The following is a 19,930-nucleotide window of genomic DNA, read 5'->3' as shown; positions in this document are numbered from 1 at the left end:
TAGTCCAGCAGTTCTAGTAGGCAGTCTGGCACTGAGGTCCCTGCAATTCGTTGGTCCGGAGTTTGGAAGGTGCAGTCCGGCACTGAAGTCACTGTAAATGGTACAGTCCGGTGTTTGGAAGGGGCAGTCTGACATTGAAGTCACTAGAATTGGCTCGGTCAGACGTTTTGAAGGGGACGTCTGGAACTTCAAGCAACTAGTCTGACAGTTCCAAGAGACAGTCCGACATTGAGGTCACTGCAATTCGCCAGTCCGGCATTTGGAAGGGGCAGTCCGGCACTGAAGTCACTATAAATGGTACCATCCGGTGTTTTGAAGGGGTAGTCCCGGCACTGAAGGCACTAGAATTGGCTCGGTCTGACATTTCGAAGGGACAGTCCGGCGAATATGTCAATGGAGGGTGCGGTCCAGCGTTTGTAAGAGGCGGTCCGGCGATTATCTGTACGGTGTGGCATTTGGATGTGGCGGTCCGAGATTTATTTTACTGGAGGTGCAATTCGGTGTTTTACAAGTGCGGTGTGGCAATTGATCTTGGGTTATTGAGCGATCCGGCATTTGTGAGCTACCGTTCGACATTTATGTCACTGGAGACGCGGTTCGACTTTTCGCAACCGCGATCCGGCGTTTCCTTTTATTTGGATCCAAAAATGATTTATGTACGGGAAGGGTATTTTCATAAAAATAAATAAACTTTTTGTATTGGGGATATTTGCTAAAAAAAGTTGGTTTTGGGGAAAAATATGCTAGAAAAAATTAGACTAGGTAAAGTGCCTAGAAAGTCTATATTTGAGAGTTTTAAGTAATTTTCCCTAATATATTTATATTCATACAATTTTTTAGTATTGTCGATCAAAAGGTAATATTTTGAGCATTTTAAAAGATTTTATGCATGCAGAGCCAAAAGATATTTTATTCCTGCAAGTGTATACTATTCATTTATTCCGTTGTGTAAAAGTCTAAGATTTGTCTTAAGACCCCAAAATTTGAAAACTAATCTTTCAATCCATATACTAACCTTAATTAATTAATTTTTAATTATACTCTCTATACTCTCTCTATACACTTAAAAAACTAATATCTTGTGATTGAATAGAGACTCTTATTTTTAGAGTGTAAAATATAAATATTTTAAAACCCAAATTTTAATTTTTTTGAATTAGTGGTTCCCAAAATTTCATATTTAAAAAAGATGAAGTTCATATAGGACCTAGGTTTTATGAAAACAAAATAATGCCTCACCTCAAATCCTCATCCAGAAAGTATATTCGGCAATAGAAATCTCCATGATGGATCTAAAATCAAATTTTAACACCGACAATAGGACTTGAAACTCAAAAGACGGTACATATCTTATGGATCGATGAATACTTATTTTTAGGTTGAAATGAACCGTCTAGATAATTTGTTACAATATACACCATTTTTAGAGCATAAAATCTTGATTTTTTCATATCCACAATGTTCATGTAGATCGATGTAAAGGTCTTTCAATGCTTGAATTGTAATTTTCGTGAGGCTTTACTTATTTTAATAGGGCCGGAGCCCCACCAAACCATATTCCTTAAAAAAATAGTAATTCTTGTCACACATGTAAACTATGCTCCCTCGGGAGCATAGTATACGTGCTTTTATGTGGATAGATGATACTAAGAACCAGTGAAGAGTGGCAGCTCTTCCTCGCCGCTAAAAGCCCGGCAACCTAACCTGTCACATTTTTTTCAGCAGCAGCAGAGAGAGAGAGAGAGAGAGAGAGAGAGAGAGTGGAGGGATGCTTTGATATAATAATTCATGGCTTCTCTCTGCTGTTTTCGCTCTGTCACTCCCAAACTCTCCTATCCTTTACTCACGCACCGTTACTCTGACAAACCCATTATCAGTCTCTCTCACAGAAGCCCCTTCTCTCTACCGCATCCTCGAAATCCCCACTTACGAGCCCTGAAGACGAGCTATGGTGGCAAGGTTGAGCCCCATGATCGAAGTGAGTCTGATTTGTTGAGGAAGCCTTCTTCGCATGCTGCTTTTGATGGTAGCTCGAGTGAAAGCGAAGAGGAAGCAGTAGAAGAGAAGAGGCAGTGGGTTGATTGGGAAGATCAAATTTTGGAAGACACGGTGCCTCTCGTTGGTTTTGTGAGGATGATTCTTCACTCTGGAAAGTAAATAACTGTGACTCTTTCTCGTATCTCAAATTCTCACGTTTCATTTTCAGATTACACAGCAATGCTTTGCATTCTCAGTGCCTCTTTTTATTTATTTCTTTTTTTTTAAGAGAGTGCTGCTTATTTTGGTCAGTGGAGTTTTTTTTTTTTCCAGACATCTATTCTGTAGGAAAGGGTTGATTGATCTTTGCACTAGGCGTCACTAATCATTTTCTTATCATGCATTTTGGTTTTTTGTTTAATATATGTAAATTTTATTGTCAAGGATGAAAGAAAGACCAATGTGATCTTGCCGGGGAATATATATAGATATTATTATTATTATTTCTCACCCCCTTTTATTTAACAAATATCACTCACAAGTAGTCTCATTACAATAACTCATGCTTCAAAGAAAATAAAACCAAGATCTTAAAACCTTGATTCCACTAAACCAATTTTCTCTAAACAAAGAAATAACTACTATTTCATATGCTTATATCAAGACAATATAATTAAATATGCAAGAAAGAAAAAGTATGTCGGAGATTATCTCAACTGAGCTTATTACACCCAATGTTGAGTTACCACTATCCGATGGCACGGGATCAATGGTTAACCTTTAATCTCAACTGGAAAAGCAAGTTTAAGCCAAGCCCTCTAATGGAACTATGAACTCCTCTTGATTAGAAGACTTAAGACTTAGGTTCAAACCCACAAGACCTAGTCTAAGATAGCATCCTCTTAATACTACCCAACCCTTAGATTCATCAAAGCAAGATGAGAAAGATAGAACACCATCTAGGTGGGGCGTGCCCCTTAGGTCAACCTAGAGAGAGAGAGTTCAAGAGGTGGGGCGTGCCCCCTCACAATAAACTAGAGAGAGAGAGTCTTTTAGGGTTGATGTGTGCCCCCTATTGCTACCAAAGAGAGAGAAGAGAAATTTTGGTGTAGAGATTTCATGGGTAGAGAGGTCTTCTATTTATAGAGCAAGAAAAAGATTAAGGTTTCTTAAGGTTTTCCATGGCTTGCCTTTTTTATGAGATTGAACATGAACCAATGATCTTGGGTGACTTGTGGGGTGGGAGATTTGAACCCTCCATTCCATAGATGGGCTATCAATATTATAGAGGGTGCTAGAACCCTTGTCCCCCTTTCTTAAACCATTTTTCCATCAATAGAAATTAAATAAAATAATTTCAAATATAGTATTGTGCATTCCAAAATAATGCACAAGCCTTCTCATGCTTTTCAAAAATCCATTCAAAGCTTCAGACCTTTCCAAAACACATAGCAACTTGCCCTTCAAGTCAAAGTTGCTTATCACAAAAAATTAGAAATAAGAAAGCTTCTAAATGGGTGGGGCGTGCCACCCATGAGAGGATCTCATGGGCCCCTTCATCTAGGCCATGGTGGGCCCATGTGCACAATGGCCCTTCATGCAATTTTAATTATTTTAAAACTCATTAAAAGATTTTTAGAATTTTATTTGAATATTTAAATCAATAAAAAATCAACATCTTTATTTTTATAAATCCAAATTTGATAAATAAAATATCCAGATATGTAGAAAAATTCAAATAAAATATACCATAAAACAAACACCATTAAATTCATTAAATGGGAAAATGATCCATATGATCTAGGAATTAAATCAATAAACACTGGGGCACTCTAGTTTCATCTATGGACTACAGACCACACTTGCTTTATCAAACGGACTCAGTGTTTTTCATGATCCATAGTCCACAGAAGGGCTCATTAGTGGGTCACCAAAATCTGACCGATGAGCCAAGGGGTCGTAATCCCAGTTTGTGGATTTCAGGTTCTCCCCTAGAGACGTTCCAAGGTCACCTAGACATGATGCGACTACAGCTCTTGTGGTGCATAGGGGTATCTCTCTCACTTGCATAAGCTTCACCCTGAAAGGTAGTTCGCTTTTTCGAAACGGCTATCATTATGCATGTCGTGTGATGGTGTATAGATGAGGCTTTCTCTGAAGGCCCCCATCACATACAAGGTCACATAGTCTCTCGGCTCACTCATCCGAGCATACTCCGACCTCATCAAGGGATGACCTATTAGAACCCTTATCAGGTAGTTTTTTATGCCCTGGTAACATAGGTTTTTCCCAACCTACTGACCTAGCTTGTCAAGCTCAGTCCGACATCAACAAACATTGTTTGCTTAGTATAGTCCACGAGGGACCACACTTCCACTGAGTTCATGTTCCATTATATCAAAATGTTTTATTACAAGTACTCATAAGGCTTTTAATGACCACACTCACCTAACAAAGGAATCGGTTGATGTACGTTTGAAGGAGGAGTGTTGGTTTTAAGATTGAACTGAGCCCGATCATTTTCTATCATTAGATTTTTCTTTGTTTTGTATTAATTTTATTGTCAACGAATTGGTTGATGTATGTTTGAAGAGGGTGTAACACTTTATAAGATTGATTCAGACCTGGTCATGTCTTTGTCTAGTTTGAGGTTCATAGATTACATGATTCTAATTGGTATGGGGGCTGTTCAGTATTAATGGTTTGGATGGCTCTCTTGAGAGGGTATCTGGGATAATTTGCTGGATGTCTCTCTTTGATATTCCATCTTTTGAACCAGTTGCATTGTAATATGGGTTCAAAGGAGTGGGATTTTATCATGTCTAAAAGATCACATTCAGGATAGAGCTCATTTTAATACAAAGCTAGTGCATTATATATGCAATTATATCCATATGATAGTAAGACCCAGGTTCAAGCTAAACATGAAGATCCTTTATTGGCAAAAGTGTCATTGATTACAATATCATATTTGTATTGTTTTTTACAGTTTGCAAATGCTACACAGAGTTCATTAAGCTGTCCTTATGATGCTAGAAATCATGTTGAGATTCACTGTTGGTCAAAATTTCTTTCTTGAGGGAGTAAAGAGATGACCAATAGTTAATATGCTAAATATTCTTTTAGGATACCTGTTTCTATAGGTACATGAAGGATAAATGGGTGAAAAACTGTACATTGGTTAACCTATTATATGTATGCTGTGGGGTTCAGATGGGCTTTCCTAGAATAAACCTCCTAAAAATGAAAATGGTGAAAGCATCATGCCTTCATTGATTCTCAATGTTTTAATTTGATTGGTAGTTTTATGGATGGGTAGAAGAGGAATATATAACCAGCTTGGTAGGCTACAATGGTTCTTTTTGCTGAGCAACTTTGTCTGGTGAAGCTGTTGACTATCACCCCATGAAACTTGTGTTTCCTGCATGCTTTCATTGAGCAACTTGTGCCCACGTGCTTCTGACATTATTTTCAAGAGTTTGCAAAAAAATTTTTGTTTGAAATGATCCCATTTGGTAAAAGTGCTTTAGCCACAAGTATTAGTTAGACCTTTCTGATGGTTGAGCTAAGGTCACCTCCAGTATGTTCTCTGGTTTGACTAGTCGCCTTGCTCACGCTTTCCCTTTTTTGGACACTTGGCCTTCTCTACATTTTTATTTACGAAAGCCAAAGAAAGAAAAAGAAATCAGAACAGAAAAATTTAATACTGAAATCCGTGAACTGTTCCCATGTGTTTAGAAATTTTTATAATGCATATTGTATGAATCAGGAATAGTGTTGAGACAAGTTGTACCCTTAAATCACATTTTGTGTTTCTTTTTTATCTCTTGAACCACATTGTCTCTTACCGGAATTCTGTTCGTTCTCCATGATCCACTTACTTATTTGTTGACTAATAGGATATGAGGGGTGAGCATATAAATACCTTGGTGATGGAAAAACATATCTTATTTAATTACTTCTGCAAACCATTTGCTCATAGTGTTAAAGCTGTTGACTCCCTTAGTTGTCTCTGTTTCATTCAAGTATGTGAGGCCATCAAATCATTTGGCATTCATGGACTAGTTGATCCACATATTGACGTTTCATTTCGTACAATATTTACTAGTTTCTATTGGCTATGAGATTCTTTTCTTGAAATCAAAAGAGCCATACCAGTACTTATTTTTCCTCACTGAGGGGCATGAACTCTTAGTTTGTTCTTTTCACATGTGTGAACTGGTTAGACATGCCAAAAATCTTCTACTGGATTATGTTTTCCCCACATCTACTTCCATATTTAGTTTGGTGGAGACCTTGTAAAGTCGAGATCTGATCTTTTATAGACCTTACACCTGTGGCAACTGTAAGGTTTTGATGCCCACTTCCTTAGGATTTGGGTGTTGCCTTCTTTCCCACAAACGCTAGTGGTGATTGGAGCTATAACTTTTTGTCTTATATTTACTTTTAATTGATTCACATTCTCTTGTTCTTATCTACTTAAAACCAGCCTTTCTAGCTGAATTTTGTCTTATTTTTGTGACTAGGTATCAGAAGCCTCTGGATACCATACCATTGCATTTGCATATACTATGAATGCCTCTAATGATCTAGCCATTTCTCATGTCTCCAAGGAACTTAATTGACACAACAATAATGCTAGTATCGGATTCTATGGAGTGGCTTGGGGAGAGCTTCCTTCCCCTCACCACCCATTCCCGCTGCCCCAGTTCCATCCTCCCTCTCCCCTTCTCTCCGCATCCCACATTTTCTCGTTCACTCTTTCCCTCTTCTTCTCCATGACCACTCGACCCAACAGCCAATGCAACAAAAAATGGTGATGACAAACCAGAATATCTAAACCCGCCTCCTGAACCACGTGATCTAAAAGCTTCTCCTGGAATGCTACACAGCAAACCAGACCATTGGATTAGCTACAGTGTCACCAATACGATTCTGGAGCATGCAAAACATGGAATGACACGAAAGTTCTCATTGATTGTTGAAGAGGGCACCAACTCGTTGGGTTTCCCCAAAATACTTAACCCTTAACCAGCAATGCATAATAGGAGGCTTATGGTTTTTCTCCCAAAAGATATGGTTCAACAAAATACCGAAGAGTTGGGCCATTCAATGGCAGAAGACCGCAATGGTCTTTCTCTTACCTAGTGCGGAGAATAAGGTTGATTTGGTGAGTGCAAGTTGATTTCGACACCCAGACCAGGGGGGAGAGCCATTGGCCTCCTACATTTTGACTCAATAGAAGACATGAAGAAAGTTACCAGTGGGGAACTTGCTTCGTAGGAGGGAAATACATGGAGCTTAAGGTGTTTAACCCCAAAGAACACTCCAAACTACAACAATGAGTTCTATCCCAAAAAGCAAGGCTGCTAGATCTCCCTTACTGTATCTCATCAATGGATCTCCTTGAATACAAAACAATCTCCTTGAATGCTATATCTCGTTATTTGTAATGTATACTGCTACTCGTTACCAAAAGAGGATGGATTGTACAAGGTTAGGTGTAGAAATCGACCAGAATCACCAAGCTTCATGCAAGAAATGAAGCACACCAAGGCTTAAGCTATGTACCCACTGTATGTCTCTTGGTCATGATTCAAGGTCTTGCCCTGCAAAGAAACTAAACGCAGAAACTAAAATAAAACAGGAAAACCTAGAGACTACTGTACTGGCAGCAAGAGAAGACCCCCAGTCTCCTTATTCTAATATAAGCTCCAAATGTCCAAAAAAGGAAAAATCAAGCAAGAAAGCAACTGCCTACCCAGCTGTAGTCCTAGATCTCAAGATTCTGCCTATTATTAAAGGATGATGTTCAACTACCTTTGGGCTAGTTAACCATTTCCTCAAAAAAAAAAAAAAAACTACCTTTGGGCTCAAAAGGTCCCTTCTATAATTAGCTCCAAGCATTGTGACTTCTATATCGGGCAGAACAAGTTGGAAGCGATAGATGATTGATGGAGGAGCATCCATGTGAACGGGCAAAACTCGCATAGCAAATTTCAGGGTCGACGTTCATGCCCTTACAGAGGCATTTTTTTGGTCAGGTCTGTTGGGTAATGTTTTAGTTATAAAGCTTGTGCTGTCATTTTCAAAATGGGCCATAATAGCGATTCTGATGCCCCAGTGAGACTATATGATCTCAGGCAGTTGGGGTATCACTTTAGGGGTAGAATAATGTTTTTAGGGGCAGACTTGTCTATCCTTGAGCTTTTCGTTATTGCGTAATTTAGGTAATAGAAGCGGAGGCAGATTAATTTGGTTATCGCTTTATTGTTAGGAAGCATGGTAGTAAAACAATTTCTTTTTTCTTATTTCCTAGATTTGGAGAAGTCTCATTTTAAGTGGACTAGCTGGCTAATTAAGTCAAGGTCAAAAAGATAGGAATATGAGAGGGCATTCATGTTCAAGTGGACAAGTTAAGGGATTTGGTAGGAAGAGAGGAAAGTCCATAGAAGTCTCAAACTAATCAGGTTTATGCATGTCAGAAATTAAGTTAATGGAAAGGAGAAAATAGGAGTAGAGAGAGAGAGAGGGTACGTGTTTTTCTCTTTTTTTTTTCTTTTTTTTATATTCTGTAAAAAATCTTTAGGGGTTATTTGAGAGTCGTTTATTGTTTAAGAATATGGTTCCTTGAGAATTCAGGTGAATTTGCAGAGCTATTGAAGCTTGGCTTGTTAGCTTCTTTTTTTATTTTCTATCTAATTATCTGGGCTTTTTTTGAGTTGTTCTTTGGTAATTCATACCATTTAGTACCAAAGGTCGAATTTGTGGAGTGCATCAATTGGTGTCAAGGCAGGCCAGTTTCCGAAGCACATGAGGATAAAATGCAATTTTGTGAGATGACTGCTTCGAGTTTGTGGTCGTGTTGCTGACAAAGTTACATGGGTGGAATTCAATGATCTGAAATGGAGCAATGAGGAGATGACATGTGAAATATCTTCAAAAAGTTGAAATCAAAGGAGGTTTGAGGATCTTAGATCTGCTTTTAATCGTTCAAGACAAAGTTGGATTTGAATCCTACGGATTTGAGTAATGATGAAGCTTTGCTTCACAAACAGGGGATGAACGAACGTCTTTTCCATGACGAGTACCTATGTAAACCTCTACTTGATGAGGAAGAAGAGAAAGATCTTATCCTTGACTCATGAGGAAAGTATTGCAGGCATGTCCTCCGGTTTTCAGTTTAAATCACTCTTTCCCACAGCTGGTTTGATTCTTTGATGAAAGACGAGAACTTGTGGGTGATCCAACTTTTTATGAAGAAGCTTTGGAGAAAGTTGGGGAAATCAGGATCCTTTTGGGTAGAGATTACATGTTGAAAAGGATGAAGAGACCCTAGATCGTGAGGTGAACCAGGAAGTTCTAGGTGAAAAAGAATAAAGCCATAGGTAAAGATCGACAAATAGCCATTTGTTCATCTGGTGGGTTCTCAAAAGAAGAGGTGGAGAAGCTAGTTAAAGAAGCTAAGCTATTACCCATGACTGGAAAGCCCTAACTTCGATTTACAATGTTCAAATTTGTTTTTTTTGATAAAGTTAACGTTGTATTAAAGGGGGCGGAAAAAGATACACAGGTAGACGGAGAGGACCCACATGCCGGGCTTCTCAGTCGAAAAATGAGGAAACCTCAGGGGTGAGGTGTTCTACAGAGACGAGGTCTAAAAAGAAAGCCTAAAACTCGTAAACAGGAGCCTTGGAAGCAGAGGCTAAAACACTAATGAAAAACGACAGGCAGTGACAGTTGTAGCAGATACAAACACAAAGGGTAAAAGTAGTAGCTAGTAAAAATAAGCCCCGGGGATAAGAAGTGGCATCGGCTTGTGTGATCGCTCCCACCTTAACTAGTCGGTCCGCGAGGCCGTTTGATTCCCTCCAAATATGCGTCTATGAGACGGCTATATCCCTTCAGAGGTGAGATATCTCATAAAAAATCAGAGCGAGGTACCAGGGTGGGGAAACAAAACCAGCAGCCCAAGCGACTATGTTGCGCGCATCCCCTTCCACCATTAGGGGTTGACCCCACGTAGGATTGAAGAGCTTAATACCCGTGAGCAAAGCCATGGATTCCTCAAGCTGTGAGTCAACCTGGCCTATGTGTTTGGAGAAAGATGCGAGGGTGTTCCCCTGGTGATCTCTAACAACCCCCTATCCCGGAGGGACTTGGGTTTCCATGGGAACAACTTTAAAGTTGAACTTAATAGCATCGGGTGGAGGAGGTGACCAGCCCCCTTGGTGAGTGGGACGATTGTGTTGGAGTAGGAGTAATTGTTTCTAGTTCGCGAAGAGTTGAGAGGTGGGGAGATCCTTGAAGGCCTTGTGATTGGTAGCCCAGAAGGTCACCGGGGTTTGGATCTTGTAAAACAAGGCAGGGGTTTCACTATATACTCCACAAAAGATTCTTGCATTCCTTTCCATCCACAGTATCCAAATCGTGGCCTCTATAGTCGCTTTCCAAAGAAGCTTCCCAGTTTTGGGCCAGGGAGAGCAGTCGGCTATGTAGAAAAGGCCGGAGATGGACGTTGGCATAACCCATGTCAAGCCAAACAGGCTTAGGAGTCTGCTCCACAAGTTGTAGGCTACATCACAGTGAATGAATAGGCGCGGGTGATTTTCTTATTCACTTAGCCATAGAATGCAGCGATTTGGTATAGGAATACCTCTGCGCTTTAATTGATCCACTTTCAGCGCCTTTTCAGAACAAGCAATCCAGTTGAAGGCTTGCACTTTTGAGGATGTTATTGAGGACCGGACCTTGGAAATCACCGAGGGGATTGTATCAGAACTTTGTAGAAGGAAGAAACCGAGAAAGAGCCCGATGCATCTGGGGTCCAGATGATCTTATCCAACCCAGAAGGGGAGAGAAATGAGTTGTGGAGCACAACCCAAAGAGAAATGAACTCTAGTAGTTCGGTGTCAGAGAGAGGACGTCTAAAAGAGGGATTTCAAACCCTTATATTATCGGTAAGCGGTAATTCTTCTGAAATCCAAGCCTCAGGATTTGTGGCAAGTAAGAACAAAGAGGGGTACCGATCCCTAAGAGGTGTGTGGCCCAACCAAAGATCGGACCAAAAGCGAACCCTGTTACCAATTCTCAGGTGGAATTTGATGGACTGTTTAAACTGAGGGTCTACTGGAGGAACTCTCCTTCGGTAGCCAGACATCGGAAGGGATCCTATACTTGGGTGAAGCACTTGTGACCAGAGCAGGTTGGAGTCATTAGCCATACGCCACCACCATTTGCCTAACAGAGCCAAGTTTTGCTTTCTCAATGAGCGGATGCCAAGTCCTCCCTGAAGTTTGGGTAGGCAAACCTATCCCAGGCGACCAAATGGAACTTTTTAGATACAATGTTCAAATTTGTTTTATTTGTGAAACGTTGACTTCAATGCAAAATCACTTTATTTTTATTCGGCCCATAACAACTGGTCGTAGGATCAAGCCTCAATACACAATGCTCAGGTTGAAGAAGACCGTGGGTTTAGTAAAGGATTCATAGTAGTGCACTGCAGAACTTGAGGTCGCGTTTTCTCCAGCTAGGGGAGTCTGATGCAGGTGCATCTAGGTGATGCCGACAAAAGTCGTGTAACAAACTTCAAGCGGTGGACTTTCATACCGTTAGCAGCATCCTTTGTTTTTTTTTAAATCAACTTTTTTGCAGATTTGTTGGGCAATGTGTTAGTGTTCTATAGGCTAAGCGTTGATTTCTGAAATGGGCTCATAATATGAAAAGTTTTAACCTCAGAAAGTTGGGGTATCATGTTGAGGGTAGAATATGTTCTTAGGGGGGGAAATTGTCTTCTAATACTTTTTTGTTTGGCTACCTTGTTAAGGAGCAAGGTAGCAAAACAATTTATTCTTTCCTATTTTCTTGGATTTTATGACTCCTTTTTTGGATGGAATAGGCAGTTAATTATGTAAAGGTCTAAAGATATGAATATGGGAGGCATTCACTCAGGATTCCACAACTTGAGGGATTTTCTAAGGAAGAGAGGAAAGTGCATGGAGCAAAGTCCTGAACTAATGTGAGTTATTTGAGTTGGAAAGTGGGTTAATGAAGAGAGCAAATAGGATTAGAGAGAGAAGGAATGTGAATGGAAGAGTGAGAAGGTTTTATTTTTTTATTCTTTATAAAGTTGTTCACAAGTAGGGCTTATTTGAGAATTGTTTGTTGTTTAAGAACGTAGTTCCTTGAGAAATCTAGTGTATTCGCATGGCCATTGAAGCTAGGCTTGTAAACTTCCTTTTTTATTTTTGATTTGATTATTAGTGTAATATTTTTGAGTTCTTTGTTTATTTGCATTTGCATCAACTGGTACCAAAAGCTTGAATTTTCTGGGCTACATCAATGATAATGACATTGTTTTGGAGACAGTTGAGAGAACAATAAAGAGAGAAAAATGGGTTCTCATGAAAAGAAGAAGAAGAAACAACATATGGAAGGTCACCAGAATCTAGCTTTTCTGATCACAAGGAAAGTCGAGAGAGAAAACAAGGGTTTTGCACTATTGGGCACTCAAAACCCTGTAGTAGCAGGACATCATAATTCAATGAATGACACAGTTCCAGAAAACCACCAATGGCTTACTGAAAAGCTTAACCATCCTATCCATATCATTGGAGGATAAATAGTAGACTCACCCTCCCTCACCCAATTGAACAACCCAAAAAATAAAAATATTCAGTTCCACTACTCATTTCGGCCGATACTTCATAGAAGGGAGAATATGCCTATTTTTATTTTTAATGTAAAAAATAAAGCACTTAAATTTCAAGCGCTCTCAAGTGCCCACAAATATGATAGGAACTCAAATTTCTCAACGGCCCCATCAAGTCAAACAAACACAAACTATTCAAGGAGAGACTAAAAAGAACATGAAAATGGGCTACATGCAGCACTGCAACAATGTTTTACCATGATGCCCGCAGAGAAACCTCTGAGAAGCATCTTAAATAAAACAGGATGACAAACATCTTAAATAAAACAAGATGATGATACATAAAGATCAACCACATTTGGCTTCATAGCCAAAGGTTAAACATTTGAAAATAAGTATGTTGAAATTCTTTTTATTAGGATATTATACTATTTCTTTTTTTCGAATTCTTGTATCAGATCAATTGGACTACGGTCATGACTGGAATGTATATCTGTATTTACCATATCAATACAAAATGGGGCAGGACCCAGCAAACCTAGGCAGCTTAGCCAAAAAGATTGTGGACACAACTTGCTACATTGAGAGAGAATTTCAAAGGTCTCTTGGAGGCAAACATGGAATAAATTTTGCCGATGCATCTTTGCCTAAACAAGCGACAAGTTGCCCTAATGCCAACATGATGGCTGTGTCTTGGCTGAATTAATTCTATTACCATATAGTTTCAATCTCCAAATTAAGTACAAAATCGGTTGGCGGAATGAATCTCTGTAGGTAATTGAAGATTTTATCGAATTAAGAGTGGTAGAACATTGTTGTCACAAGAAAAATTAATGTTAGCAAAAACAATTTGCAAATCTCAGTGCCCTGTGCCAGTGCATGCATCCCATGATCCTTTATCACGTAATTTGTGGGGCGATCAATTCCCTCATCCAAAGGTAAGATGACAGTTCCTTGCTATTTGGAGTAGTTTTTCATTTAAAGGTAGGATCAGATGAAGTTTCTGCTTTTCCTTTTGACCTGTTCATTAATCAGTAAGAACAAGATTTCCCATGTTCTCAGGTTGGCATACCTCCAGAGTCTGCTGCGTCGGTTAGCTATGAGTACAAGGGCGGGTTCATCGGGATGCAGTGGTAATCGTGAAAAATATCACCATGATCATTGCAACAAGATTAAGCACATTGTACTTATGCCCATGCCCTTCTGAGAGGACCCTCATTATCTGCAGCAGTCGCTGCCATTGAGTCCACCTTCTTTATGACTCTGCTTCATTATTGGTTCAATATTCTTGCTCCAATGAATCATATCATCACTCAGCCTTGACTAAAACTGCTTCCTGTGAATTCCCAAGTAACCTGGCTTGTTTCTGACTCTTCACTTGACCCATAATGGATGGATTATTAAGAAGCTACCCATCACCCAGCTGGTTCCAAGTAGTCTTATGATCACCTTTAGAACACCTTGGTAAGATTCTTGTCAAAGTCTCAAGTGGCTCTCAACCACCTTTTCTTTTTAATGGGAGCTCTGCTTTTTCGAATGACACTCATTTGGTTGTTAGATGTTTTACATGTTTTATGTGAGTTCAATATTTTATCTGTTCTTAAGTTAATCAGGTCTCAGTTGTTTCACAACTTGCTTTCCTAACTTTAATATTTTTCAAGACCTGTTGAAGTAGTGGATTATTGATGAAGTTATATATGGACTATATCAACTCTAGGTGACCATTAAGAAATTTCAACCATCACCTAGAGTTTCAGTCCTCGAGAATGTTAAATTGGTACTACCAATTAAAAAAAATAAAAAAATAAAAAATAAAAGGAGAAGCAATGCTACAGTGCAATTAGGGCATCATCATCTCGATCATCTCTCTAGGCAGGGAGAGAAACTTTGATTTTGAATACATTAATATCTACCAACCGATAAAAGAATATATCTTGTGTTTCTAAAGTGGATACTCCTTTTTGTTCAACATATTCTCTTGCTGCCTTGAATGAAAATAGAAGTTTTGAACCCATGGGTTAGTTCCTATGAGCCTATGGTGATCTTGTGACCTTTATTATTGATAGCCTGTTTCATCATCATGATCATCATCATCTTTATCACCTTTGCCATCACGACGACCATCAAACAGCACCATGGTCATCATCATCAACGTGATTATTATTGTTATTATGCATGAGTCTCATAGATGCACTTTGGTTATACATAATGAAAAATAAAGAGGAAATTTTTTAATATTTTCAATAACTTTTACTCTGAAGATTTCAAATTAAAGAATGGATCATCATCCGTATCATCCACATCATCACTTCCCTATCGTCATCATCATCATCACCATCACTATCACGACCACCACCACCATCATCGTCATCATCTTGATTGTTGTTATTATTGTTGTTGTTGTTATTGTTATTGTTGTTGTTGTTATTATTATTATTATTATTATTATCATTACTACTACTACTATTATTATTATTGTTGTTATTATTATTATTTGTTATTATTATTATTATTATATTATTATTATATTGTTATTGTTATTATTATTATTATAGGTGATTCCTAGAGATGCGTTCAGTAATGAAACATGAGAGCAAAATGTTCAATAGTTTAAAACTTTTCACTCTAAAGAACTCAAATCAATGATCTCTTTGAGAATCTATGCATACACCAAAAGAAGAGAATGCTGTCATGAGAAAAAATGAACCTTTTTTCGTTGCTTGTATGAGAAGCTGTTATGACAAGAACACCAATATTAAAACTCCACACGAGATTCTTCATGGTTTATCATCCTACTTTTGATAGTTGCATACCTTTGAACAGTTGGTTTTTCTGACATCCTTGGTGTTAAATGAGACAAGTTACATTCAAAAGCAATGAAATATGTTTTTATTAGGTATGCACATTGAGGGAGTGCTATTACATGTTTCTATCAATCGAGTCCATGCTACTGTGTCTATAGTAATGTCATGTTTAACAAACACAGGCCATGTTACCAACAGGAATAGGATACTTAGGGGATCTGAATGCTGAATGGTGAATAAGTGATTGGTGCACTTCCACTTTCCCATCCAAATTAGTTATCTTCCATGTTGTAGAAACATGTTAGAAATTCTCAGTTTCAAGTAATTAAGGCCATCAAAGATAGTATCTCTACGATTTCTACCCACTCTTACAATTCTTCCTCTTCAAATATGAGCATGTTTTACCTACTCCTTCCGTTGCTCTTTGGAAATTTAAGAGGATGTCATGCCCAAGTGGCACTTTGTTTTCTGACCCCATCTGTAGGGTTCATTCTTCCCACTTTTCTGTTTTGCTTTGTCCATTGTGAATCTAATACTTTTGGAAGAAGCTGCTAAAGATCCATGATGGCAGTAACCCATGCTTCATGAAAACATTACTGTTCAACAAAATAATGTCTGCGACATTGTTTCACTACCTACTGGGAGAAGGCCCATGGGTTATCAGTGGCTCTGCATCGTTAAGTTCCACGTGAATTTGCTGTTGTGTTATAATGTCAGGCTTATTGCCAAATGATTTTCCAAGAACACAGGATATATTACAATGATGTGATGAACTCTGGAAAGAAGTTTCATGTGGCTGCCCCCGGTATTTTCTGTTAGGGACGGTACGCTCTGATGACATTTTTAAGTATTTCATCGGCCAAATTTTTGTCTTTTTTTTTTTTGTTGTGCTTGATTTGATATTTTATTCAATGAAACTAGTGCTGGAACCACTGTTGCACATGGTCATGTGGAAGGTATCATTGTCACAGTCATTACTGCATTGTCGATTAATATTATTTAAAAGTGTCCTAAATCCTATAATTTCAAATGAACCATGTATGTGGCCTCAAAAATACAAAAAGAGAAGATTTCCAATCAAAGATCTCAGTTAGGTTAAATATTTCATTGGTGCTGAGGTGGCATATTCTAAGAAAGGTACCTTTCTCAGCAAAAATGTGCTCTGCATATGTTTTAATGAAAATCAGTGTTAACTATTATTAAAGATAATGTTATAAAACAAATTGCTGAGATTTTTATGGATAGAATGTTAAGTTGTTAATAGAAGGTTTACAAAGTTAAAAACCTGGATTAATATGGTCATTTAGTTAACAAACTCATATACCTCATTTTCCACATGGCTTTGTATTACATTGTTTATTGCGATAACTTGGTTAACTCATGTATGTTCTGAGGAAATCCCATCCTTATGTGATTATGTATTCTGAGTATGCTAGGGTTTCCAGGTATGAATATATGGTTGGATATATTGATGCTGATTATGCAAGATGTCAGACAACATGGCGTTCTTCCTCATGGCATTGTACATTTTTACAGGAGTCTTCTCTTCTTTGGATGGAAGAATTTAGCCATGCCTATCATGACCTCTATGGCATGTGAAATCATCTAACTCAGATATGCTTTCAGATATCGAGGACTAGAGCATAAGGAAACCATGGCAGTTCTTATGACAATTTTATCGCCATTCACAGTGCGGCTAGTCTCATATTTCTTGAGAGAGCAGACATCTGTGACCTGATCAGAGAAAAGATGTCACGACCCCGCTCCCTGCTCCCTACCATCCCTATTGGACCCACAGAGGGCCAAGCCCGGGCCTGCCAGAGGACTGTATGGCGTGAGGCCACAGCCACAGATTGCGAGTGCCACTACGGTTGGGGTGCGTTCAACACCTTGAAAGCCAGCCACAAAAGAATGAAGAACAAAACACAATATACATAACCATAGTCTTTTGGACAAACAAGTCCCAAAATACATATAACAGTCCAAAATAGTATATATAGGTCCAAGGCATAAAAGGTCCAACATCCAGACATATCACCAAAACAAAATGGACTATATGGCCAAACTGCCAACCAAAATATACATTGCAAAATAGAGCTCCAACAGAAGGGGGGTAAGGGACCCCAAACATGACCACCAGGACACGCCACTCCAATCACGGCTGGCTATCACTCTACATAGGGGAAAAATTAACAGAGTGAGCTGTAAAGCCCAGTAAATAAGATTTAGGTGCCATGCTTTCATGATTACAAATATTTTGTCATGTCAAAAATCAGGGTTTTAAGCAAGTCTTACAAAACATGGAATCATGTGCCAAATTCATATTTAAACAAACGTGTCATGCATGATTTATTTCATGGTGGAGTAATAACTAATTAGATTAATCATATATGATTGTAATAAGAAGTTGATCAAATCATGATACGTAGAGCCTTTACCATCACAACCAGAAGAGAAGCACAACCAATGGGTAAATATGTTGTATAGTGCCTCACACACACACACACACACACAACCCTATTACAATGTGGTAAATTGATAGGCACTGGCCTTGCAAGGCACGACCCTCTCATGCGCCCTTCTGACGAAAGGGCGCTACACTACCAAAGGGGTCCCAATGAGTAGTGCCTCACATAAGTTTTGGGGGAGCGACCATCCAAACACACACTCCTAACTCTCATCCTATCATAGAGATCAGGGAGAAATCACAGCTGTCGGTACAAATATGTCATCAGATCATAACAGAAGCATGTCTCCATGCGCACATATCTTATCAGAAGCATGTTACCATGCATAGATCATATAACATAAGCATGTTTCCAAGCACACATATCTTATCGAAAGCATGTTACCTTGCCTAGATCATATAACAAAAGTATGTCTCCATGCACACATATCTTATCAAAAGCATGTTACCATGCATAGATCATATAGCATAAGCATGTCTCAATGCACACATATCTTATCACAAGCATGCCATGAGTGTCATATCCGAATCATATTTGAAACATATTTTCATACACAGATCACATAATGGAGGCATCTCATTAATAATCAGTGGCATGTTACATACACATTCTTATCAAGAGGTATATCACTAATTGAAAAGAGTCACGCTTCTTATGCACACAAATCATATCAGAAGCATGTCATACATAATAAGTATTATCTCAGAGACGTGTCAGGTACAACAATTGGCATCTCACTTATGTACATGCACCTCAAGATGGGACGAGAGTAGGGTCCAATCCTGCTAACTTTTCTGGATTTCCAAAGTGAGTACAGTGTGCTTACATGGACATAACTGTAAACTTACCCAACATTAAATTATGGGACTTGTTCCTAGATAAAACAGACTCAAAATTATACAATTTTTGTTTAAGAAGAAACATGAAATTATCGACCTAAATGGGTCGAATCACTTGATCCTTAGGGAGTGAACTTTCTGCCCTGCTGCACAAACCACAGCTAACCCCACCCTCTAGTAAAAAGGCCCTAACATTCGAAATGTGTGGAATTTACTCATGAGGCATAACTTTGTGAAAACTAAACTCAGAAATGTACAACTTTCATTTAGGAAGTAACATCAAAAAATGGACCGAGGTTGGTCAAATATATGATTCTTTAGGGGCTTACTTCTATTCTATGTAGCAGAAATTACAAAAGACATTCTGCTAGAAAAACGATCATAACTCTCAAACTATAGAGAGTTTCATTATGATCCCAAAACAAAAATTCATCTAGACTCATTTATTTAACATTTCAAAGTGGTTTCATATCATTCTAGTAAATTTTGGTCAGTCAAAAGCTTCACACAGAAACAAGTCAAATCCCTGGATTTTCAGTTCACAGATCTGATATGCTTCAACAAATAGTTAATAGCTTTCAAATTACAAGAGATATTAACAAGGGGTCTTTTCCATGTGGAAATACATTCAACATCCTACTGACCCATCGAGATTCATGGTCTAATTCAAGGTTTATGGTATGCTAACAATCACTCAAACAGGGACCACAATTCTGGAAATCAGAATAGCCTTGAACATAATTTTAGTAAACATGCACCCACACTCATATGCACACTTGAATTTCACATTTGAATTAGGTAAAGAAATATGTATTAACATAAGCATGAAACCTTGAAAAACTAAATCTACTTACCTTGCTCCAAGCGAAATCCTTCAGATGAAACGTTCTACAAGCTCTACTTTGGTTGCCAAGCTTCAAGTGGATTGGGTTCAAGCTTCAAAGGTTTAAGGCTTATGGGGTCAATGGGCTTGGTGGGTTTAATGGCTAAGGGCGAAGAAGAAGAACGAGGGGGAAAGAGGGGCATGTGAGGGAGTGAAGGGGTGAGGAAAGAGAGTGAAACCTAAGATGAGGGATATATATAAGCATGGGGGAGCACAATGATGGGCGTGGAAGCATGCATGTGCCACATGGCACTCAAGTGATTATGCATGATGAGAAAGAAGGCATACATGGGGAACATAATGAT

General features: G+C 38.7%; 1 protein-coding gene across 2 annotated transcripts in view; it reads left to right on the top strand.

The window, feature by feature from the left end:
- The first annotated feature begins 1,735 nt into the window (after positions 1–1,735).
- Positions 1,736–19,930, top strand: part of LOC18428709 (DCL-like protein) — a 28,254-nt gene continuing 10,059 nt past the window's right edge. For both annotated transcript variants that reach the window (XM_011623025.3, XM_088864000.1), the window contains exon 1: positions 1,736–2,153. In XM_011623025.3, coding sequence (XP_011621327.1) covers positions 1,789–2,153 — 365 coding nt within the window. In that variant the 5' untranslated portion in view covers positions 1,736–1,788. The remainder of the gene's footprint in view (positions 2,154–19,930) is intronic.

Source organism: Amborella trichopoda, chromosome 4 (assembly GCF_054954075.1).
Source record: "Amborella trichopoda isolate Santa Cruz 75 chromosome 4, AtrichopodaSantaCruz75HAP2 v2.0, whole genome shotgun sequence".
In the NCBI taxonomy this organism is placed as follows: Eukaryota; Viridiplantae; Streptophyta; class Magnoliopsida; order Amborellales; family Amborellaceae; genus Amborella; species Amborella trichopoda.
Note: the sequence above shows the minus strand (reverse complement) of the source record. Positions and strands in the feature narration are given on the sequence as shown.